Source organism: Nicotiana tabacum, chromosome 4 (assembly GCF_000715075.1).
Source record: "Nicotiana tabacum cultivar K326 chromosome 4, ASM71507v2, whole genome shotgun sequence".
NCBI classification, from domain to species: Eukaryota; Viridiplantae; Streptophyta; class Magnoliopsida; order Solanales; family Solanaceae; genus Nicotiana; species Nicotiana tabacum.
Genome location: NC_134083.1, coordinates 146,661,718 through 146,671,290, shown reverse-complemented (window position 1 = coordinate 146,671,290; position 9,573 = coordinate 146,661,718). Strand labels below are relative to the sequence as shown.

Sequence of the window (9,573 nt, the reverse complement as noted above, 5' to 3'; positions counted from 1 at the left end):
CTGTTCCAAGCTCAAAGGCATTTTCAATCCTAAGTTTCTGTACTTTCACTTCAAACTGCCTTTCCACCATTACTAAAATATTCTTCAAAACTGCAAATGCATTGCTTTTGCTAGTTATTAGAAAAGTCCAAGCCTATCTGCTATAATCATTCACTATAGTTAAAAAATATTTGAATCCATTGTAAGTTGGTACCTTGTAAGGCCCACATGTGTCAACATGAATTAATTCAAATTCCCTTTTTTTATTTAATATGACTCAAAGGAAAAGGGGTTCTAGTTTGTCTAGCCTTAGGAGATATATCACAGAAGTATTCAAAATTGGAAGAAAATGAAATAAAACTAAGATACTTCATTGATGAAAAAGGCAAATACCCCAATCTAATATGCCAAAGGTTTACATCAGAAATTACACTTGCAGAAAAAGGAAACAATGCTGAAAACTGACTAAAAATATTTTGATTGAAAGATGAAATGACTTTTTCTTCTAAAGAAGTCCTAACTCCACTAGGCTCCAAGAGATGCAATCCTTCCATTGCATCACCAAAAACTTGAGCCCTATTCATTAAAGGGCTTGCAACATACATTTATCAGAAGTGAAAAAGAGAATAGAGTGAAATTAAAAACAAAACATATTAACAGATAGTAAATTATAGCTGAAACTAGGTATATGTAACACATTTTCTAAGATGAAGCCAGGAAGAATAGATATCCTGCCTATGTGAGTGACAGTAACTCTAAAAGAATTTGGTAGATTTATATGTAAAGGGACAGGAAGTGGTGACAAGGATATAAAAGCATATCCATGTACTAAAATTATAAACTGAAAAACATGAACTAGAATACTTATTAATAGTACCAGTCACTGCATTTGCATTGATCTTTGTACCACAATCTGCCACTTTAACTTATTTGATCAGTTGGACTAGTTGGCTGAATTGATCCTTTGAAAGGTGCTGGTTAGTGGTGTCATTATAATTATTGTTATTGTCATCTCCATGTTCCATTGAGAAAGCACTATTGCTCCTGCTGACCTTTTTTCCTTTAGTGAATTTAAAGTCCATTGGGAAGTCATGATTTTGTAGCAATCACTGACAGTGTGACCTACTTTCTTGCAGTGGGTACAAGACACATTTGGGTTGAATTTGATTTTTTTTCCTTTGAAAGTTGAGCTTTTTAGAGATGTGTTTGTTGTCTTCTGAAAATTGTTTCCAAGTTTTTGGTACTGACCATAGGTTCAACTGTGTTTGCTTCCCATTCTTTTGTGAAATATTTGCATACCGAGCAAGTTGTTTTTATTTCCTACCATGAAAGAGGAAGAATCAGTAGAAATAAGAGGCTTAGCATAAACTTCTCTTTTATTCTCATCTTGCAAAATAAGTGAGTAAGCACGATTGATGTTTGGTAGAGGATTCATCATCAAAATGGTTCCTCTTGCCTGTCCATACCCATCATTTAGTCCCATTAGAAATTGAATTAGCCTCTCACTATCTAATAATTTCTCTAATTTCTATTTTCCTTCACAAACACAAAGACAATTGTATTTTACATCATAGTTGAGTGAGTCTAATTCATCCCACAATCGTTTGAGCTTTGTGAATTAAGTTGCTACATCATTTGTTCCCTATATTAACCCTGATAATTCCTTTCTCAGGTGATAAAGTTTAGCTCCATTGGATTGTCCAAATCTGTGTTCCAAGCTAGTCCAGAGATCCTTGGCTGATTTTGAGTAAATCACACTATCCCCAATATCTTTGGACAATGAGTTGAGAAACCATGAAGTCACCATGTTGTTGCATCTACTCCATGGCTGATATTCCTTAGAAGTGACATCAGGTGGAGGACAAGCTCCATTGATAAATCCTATTTTGTTCTTTGCTGAAAGTGCTATCAGCACCGATCTTCTCCACGCTTGAAACCCCTTGCCATCAAAGGCAGTATTGACAAGGGTCATACTGGTACATCAGATGAATGGAGAAAGTAAGCATGATTTGAATCAATTGTTGTAGATCCACCAGAAGCACGCTGAACCAAGCTAGTCTTAGTGTTATCTGACATGATTGAGAATTGACACAGAAAAAAATGAAAAGAAGTAGAGATGAAGAACTGAAGGATCGAGCTTATTGCTCTGATACCATGTAGGAATTGGAAGAATCCAGTATTGTGGAAATTTTTGGTGTGATTTTATTAACAGTTGTGTATATTTTTGTACAAGAAGAAAGAATCTAAATCTGTTATGCTAGGCTATGTGTACTACTCTAATTTGTACTATTCTAACTAACTAATCAGAATATACAAAAGAATAAAGAAAATGCATTTTCCTTCACATACTCACAAGTATGAGGAAATATCTAGAAAGAGTCTTTAAGTGTTATAGCTGTATTAAATCAAGGGCTGTGACCTGAAGGCTTTGATAATGATGAACGACCAGGATCTCTTGTTGTAGAAAGGGATAAAAGACTTTGGTCATTACAACCAAAGTATAGTTCTCGTTCCTTGTTCTTTTCACCCATTTCCTTCTCTTCTGTAAACGTAGTATCTGTAACATAAGATCTCATTCCAACATATAATAGGTCGAATGTAAATAACACAGAGGTATGCTAATATGGTAGAGTTTGATAAACAATTGAACAAGCATAAAGTCATGCAAATTTAGTAGAATTTGTAATTTCCAACATAATAGTTAAGTTGAATATAACATGAAGCCCTACCGATTTTTCATGACTTGTATGTCGTTGTTTTGAAATGTATTTTATTTTTTTGTAGCTTTGAAGTCATAAAAGAGGTGCATCATAAGTGAAACTTTTTATTTTTTGATTTTTCACTCGGTATCCGGTAGCCGCATTGGTGGCCGATTAAAATAGAATTTATGCTGGAAAGTCCCACATTGGGGGAGGGGGGGGGAATAAAGCGCTTCCTAACAAAGGCGACTCCATATCCAGATCTCGAACACGAGACCTCTAGTTCAGGATGAAGGAGTACTTACCATTTCGCCACAACCCTTGTTAGTCATCATGAGTGAAACTTTGAAAACATGACAATATAGTAGAATTTCCAAACAATTTAACAAGACTGATAGAATGAATATAACACAAAGTCATACCAATCTTATGAGATTTTATGTAGAAAAGGTTGAACAAGTACAAAGGTCATGCCCGTTATGTATAATTTATAAATAATTTCTCAAATAAATGGAATGTAAAAAACACAAAGTTATGCCAATATGGTAGAGTTTGGTGAATAATTAAAAAGCCATATCAATCTGTTAGGATTTGTGAACAACTGAACAATATAAGTAGAGTAAATATAACATAAATTTTTGCCAACCTGGTAGGAATTTAAGGTATTTCAACAACACATGTTATAAAAAGTAAGAAAATATGGTTACTTAAATTTATAAATTTCATAAAAGTTAATTATTATTATAAATAGAATTGTATTCTATATGAATGTTTATCTTTTATAGAGTTTGTTATTTTATGACTAAGTCATTTTTCTCTATAAATAGAGGAGTTTTATCCCATTGTAATTTATCTCAAAATCAATAGAATTCTCCCTTTTTTTCTTTGCAATATTCTTTTTTTTAATTATTTTATTTCACGTTATTAGCACGAGACTCTACCGTTTCAAAAACCTCTTTGAGAAGACTAAGGTATAATTTTTCTCCTATTTTAACTATGACTGATATTATGAAACGAAAGTTTGTTGCCCTTGAAATTTTGGGCAAGAACTATATGTCATAAGTGTTGGATGCTGAAATCCATTTAGTTGCAATGGGTCTTGGAGACGGCATTAAAGATAAAAATAAAGCGTCTACCCAAGACTGTTATAATGCCTTGATTTTCTTGTGCCATCACCTTGATGAAGGGTTGAAAATAGAATATCTCACAGTCAGATATTGTGCCCCCTGATAGAGCCGCGAGAGGCCGGGGATGGAGTCGCGGTCAGGGTCCGGGAGAGGACAAGGAGGGGCATGTAGTGTAGCCAGAGCAGCTGCACGAGCTACGACAGAGGAGCCACCGGTAGCTTCACTTGGGAGGTAGGCACTTGTGGAGCTTGTTGCTCATAAAGGAAAGATATGATAACCTAAAGTTGGTCACACTTCCACAACTATGATATGATTGGGCTCATCTGAGGCTCCAAGACTTTAAGTCTATTTCTGAATACAATTCGACGATTCAGAATTACTTCTTAATTGAAACTCTATGGAGATAGTATCACTGACTATGATATGCTTGAAATAAAATGTTCACAATTTTTTATACCTCCAATATAGCCCTGCAATAGCAGCACCGAGAGAAAGGTTTCAAGAAGTACTCTGAGTTGATTCCTCTTCTCCTTGTGGCTGAACGACTCAATGACTTGCTCATGAAAAATCACGATAATTGACCCATTGGGTCTACACCATTGCCTGAAGTGAATGCGGTTTATTCCCATTATGCTAAGCGTGAAAAAGGTCGTGGCCTTTTTCATGGCCGTGGCCAAGGAAGAAATTTTTCAGGTGTTAATCATCCCCCAAAGAAAAATATTCACCAAAAGTGGAAAGGAAAAGATAAAAAGTCAAAAGCAAAGGGTTCAGAAACTGAATGCTATCGTTGCGGTGGAAAAGGACATTGGGCAAATATTTATCGCACACCAAGATATTTGGTTGAGATTTATCAACCATCTCTAAAGAATAAAGGCCCTGGAGCTAATTTTGTCTCTGACAATGAATTTGACATCCCATTTGGATGTCGCAGACTTCTTTGAGCACACTGATGAAAAAATAGACCACTTGATCGGTGATAGATCCGTGGTTAAAGATGACTAAGTAGTTTGGTTTTTATTTTTGAATATTCATAGTAGCTAGTGAATAATCATAATGTAATCACTAGTATTAGAACCTGCACGATACGCGGATAGTTAAAAAAGTATATTAGCATGATAATATTGCTCTTAATTATCATTATCAAAAATAAAATATATTGCTCGTAATTATTTGCTCATTTGAATTCTATGGAAGTATGGTAAATTTACTACATAAATACAGAAATATGATCAAGGATGCTAAATTTAAAAGGGAGCCATCTCAAACTAAAAACTAACATGGTTTCTAATCGTGCACTTTAGGAACCTTTTTCCCAGGTTCTAAACTGGGATGATGTGGCTTAAAAGCTGGAGTATTGATTCCTGTTTTTCCATTTTACAGGGGTGACTTCAATATCTCATTCATAAAATATATATCAGACGTTTGAAGTTTCACAAACACAAGTAGATACAAAAACCTTAACTACACAAAGATACTTATTCAGATCTTGATTCATTCACTTAACTCACATATAATATTCAAAAGTTCCTTCTTATCATTCTTTGAAAATATAACAACATAAACGTTCAAATGTGATATTTCAAAACTTTCCAGTAGCTCTTCTAATATCCATCAAGTCGATAACATAAAGAGTTAAGTAACTTTATATTATAAATCATAGTTGATAAGTAACTTCATATTATAAATCATAGTTGATCTGGCTTCAGATTATAAATCATCATTGATCTGGCCTACACCACGCATAGGTCTTTTTGCAACTTTTAAGAGTAGAGCTAGTTAAAGTGTGAAACCGTGCCTTGATCACTTTCTATTAAGATAATCATTTAACTACACAAATTAGAAACTGAAAGATGGGAGTGTGATATAAATACAATAATTTTCCTTTTAAGCAGATCATTATCTTGGTAATGATGAAGAGCAGCCAAATACCGATTGGACTTTGATCATGGAGGCAATTCTGTTCACATGAATAATGAGCAAATCAAACAAATAAACAATAACAACTGCTACGCCTCAGTCCCAAAAAGTATGAGAAAATGAAAGGATTATATAATTTGTTAAAGCTCGGGGATAACCATATAGCACCCCTCAGCACAGTTATATATATATGAGAGATAGACGAACCACAGTATCAATGTAGGATGTTCAACCATTAAACCACCACAGGCCTTTGACAGAACAAATCAGACGATGTAATTTATGATAAAGCACCACAATAAGTGTCACGACCCAATTTCATTTTTTGGCTGTGATGGCGCCCAATACCATTACTAGGCAAGCCAACAGTGAACAACCTAGTGAGTTTCCATTCTTATAAGTTTTTCTCAAGTAAATAACTTTCCTTAATTTAATAGGTTTGGTAAGAAACGAATTTAAATTTAATAAAACGAAAGCAACCAAATGTACTTATGACCATAGAAATAAAGCCAAAATCACAAGTCTACTTGTGTGTGCCAAGATCTGGTGTCACAAGTATGTGGGCTACTAGTAGAATATACAAAGATTTCTACTCTACTGTCTGAAATAGAATAGACAGAAAATAATCAAGAGAGAGACTCCGGCTGCTGCTGAATGGCTCGGAAGGGCAGCTCACCGTGTGGTCTCGAACCAGAAGTCAAGCATGTACGCCGGACTAATAACCAGATGCACCTGCCTCAGATCCTGCACATCAAGTGCAGAAGTATAGCGTGAGTACATAAACAACATGTAACCAGTATGTATCTAGTCTAACCTCGAAGAAGTAGTGACGAGGGGTCGACTTCGACACTTACTATTGGCCAAAAATATAATAGCATGAAGTTCTAACTAAACATAATATATAAATGAGAATAGAACTCAGAGCAGGAAAATAAGTAAACAATCCTTTCATTTCAAGTAAGAACCAAGTCATTTCTCTCATCAAAACCTTCCACCTTTCAAGTCCATGAAGCAATATTAAATATAAAAGGGGTTCCAATATTTTTAGGCACGAATTATGCCGAGGATGTATGACTCGGTCCAAATATACATATAAATATACTGTGCATTGCCGAGGGTCGAACGACCCGAACTATAGATACATAAATTAACCTGCCAAGGCGAACGTCCCGCTCCCATGAGAGTAGTGAAAATTTATTCCGCTCGCGGAATATACTTGCGAAGCAGTTGAATATAGATTTTCTCAAGTTATCATAATATTTCTCAATTCTTTTTCAAAATAAGAAATTCAGTTAGGAACCTTCAAAATTGTCACGACCCAAAATCTCATCTGTCGTGATGGCGCCTATCTCAATACTTGGCAAGTCAACAATCTCAATAAATCACCGTATCTTATTAAGTTTGAAAAAAATATATTTAAATTCAGCGGAAGAAACTCACAATTTCAAATATAGCACTCCAAAACCCGGTGTCATTGAGTGCATGAGCATCTAATATGAGTCTGAGAGATAAAAATTACTGTCTGAAAATATAGAACAGTACAATAATTAAACAAGAAAGGAATCGAGTCTGCGAACGTCAAGCAACTACCTTGGTAGTCCCCAACAGGATTAACTTTGAAATCTAGCAGTCGCCGTATCCGGGAGCACCTGGATATGCACACGAGGTGCAGAGTGTAGTATGAGTACAACTAACTCAATAAGTAACAAGACTAACCTCTGGGCTGAAAGTAGTGACGAGCTCCGCAGGTATATTCCAGTATAAATAATGGTACAAAAATATAGGCATGCTTTTAAGTTCAACAGTTAAACTCGGTACATGAGAAATAGATCAATACTGCATGATATGAAGAATATGGCATCTCAATAGAAAGACCTCATGTAATCACAGTTCACAAATTATTCGGTCACTCTATATTGTTTATGGCCAATCCAACCCAGGGGTGTTCCAACCCGTATATAAATACACATCGACTGATAGTCAGTCACTCAGTACCGTATAAGGCCAATCCAGCCCTAGGGTAATTTATCCCCAAATATAAATGATACGGACAAGATCCATGTCCAAGTAAATTCATTACAATATAAATAAGTAAGGCAAGTCCATGCCCTGGGAAATCCATCCCGAATATATATAATCATCTACGCTCACTAGGGGTGTGTACAGACTCCGGAGTGGTTCTTTTAGTCCAAGCGTGATATAAAACCTTAATGGCCTATTGCAGGCGGGCAGTACCGATCCGTATAATAATAAAGCCTATAAGGCCTGCTGCAGGCGGGCAACCCCGATCCATAAAATAGTAAAGCCTATAAGGCCTGTTGCAGGCGGGCAGCCCCGATCCATATAATAATAATGTATAAAGCCATTATGGCCTGTTGCAAGCGGGAAACCCCGTTCCATGTAGTAATCATATATGTAAATCTAATATGGCCTGCTGCGTCGCGCAACTCGATCCCATAAATATCCTCACAATGGACAAATATTATTGAGTTTGAAATGTATATTTTTGAAATAATTAATTCAACAGCAATACGACCCCATGGGTTCCAAAATATTGGCACGTAGCCTAAACATGATCTTTAATAGGAGCCTCAGCTCAATTTCTCTAACACGTGGAGAATGTTCAAATAATAACATGATTCTTTAATTTTTACAACTTCACAGAATTTTATCAAGTCACAATTTCAATGGTGCATGTCCATATGCTCGTCAACTATCGTGTGCGTCATCTCCAACAATTTATTTATCACCAAATTCGGGATTTTATACGCTCAGAACCAAGTTTAGAAATGTTACTTACTTCAAACAAGATGAATCAAATGTCGAGCAAGCTAAACCATGCTCCAGAAATTCCATTCTGTGCGTATCAACTTCTGAATGCCTTCATATCTCCTCAATTCCACGCCAAATAATTCGAAATTAGTCACAATTAGTTTGATTCAGTCAATACAAATTATTGGAATTAATTCCATAAGAAAATACTAATTTTTCCAACAAAATTTCGAAATTTAGCTCAAAATTCGCCAATGGGGTCCAGGTCTCGAAACCCGACAAAAGTTACAAAATCTGGAAGCCCATTCAACCACGAGTCTAACCATACCAATTTTTTCAAAATCTGACCTCAACTCGACCTCCAAATCTTCAAATCTTATTTTCAAATCCCTAAGTTCAAACCCCTGATTTACACCTCCAAAACATGTAATCTAGTCAGATTATTCGATGATAATTCAATATTATGGAGTAGAAATGACCACAAGAGACTTACCTCAAGTTTTCCCGTGAAAACCTCGCTCAAAAATCGCTCAACCCGAGCTTGAAATGCCCAAAAATGGCAAAAGTTCGGAACACCTCTGTTTTTGTACTACTCAGGGGTTTTCGCACCTGCGATGGGAAACACCGTGACTGCGGTATACGCGCCTGCGATGATTTCTTCGCACCTGGAGTCTTCGCACCCGCAGCAAAACTCTCGCGCCTGCGTCATCCGTGCCTTGCGATGGATTTCTTCGCGCATGCGGTCTTCGCACCCGCGGCAAAATTTTTGCACCCGCGGTGCCTGGACAGCCCATGCATTTCTGCTTCTGCGACTCATGCCTCGCTTCCGCGAGCTCGCACCTGCAGCCCTTTTTCACGCAGGTGTGATTGAACCAGATGCCCAACTGCTTTAGCTCCTCCTTCAAATCCAAATTCGATCCGTTAAGCATCTGAAACTCACCCGAGGCCCCCGGGACCCCATCCAAACATACCGACGAGTCTTAAAACATTATACGAACTTTGCCGAGCCTTTAAATCACATCAAACAATGCTAAAAATACGAATCATACTCCAATTCAAGCCTAATGAACTTTGAAACT

At 36.5% G+C, this 9,573-nt stretch overlaps 1 protein-coding gene across 1 annotated transcript; it reads right to left on the bottom strand.

The window, feature by feature from the left end:
* Positions 1–1,621: 1,621 nt before the first annotated feature.
* On the bottom strand, positions 1,622–1,951 carry LOC107831649 (uncharacterized). The gene has a single exon (XM_016659429.1). The coding sequence runs from the start codon at positions 1,949–1,951 to the stop codon at positions 1,622–1,624; it is 330 nt and encodes a 109-aa protein (XP_016514915.1).
* Between the last annotated feature and the right edge of the window lie 7,622 nt (positions 1,952–9,573).

Coding starts and splice junctions, on each gene's coding strand:
- LOC107831649 (XM_016659429.1), bottom strand. CDS start 1,951: ATGACCCTTGTCAATACTGCCTTTGATGGCAAGGGGTTTCAAGCGTGG.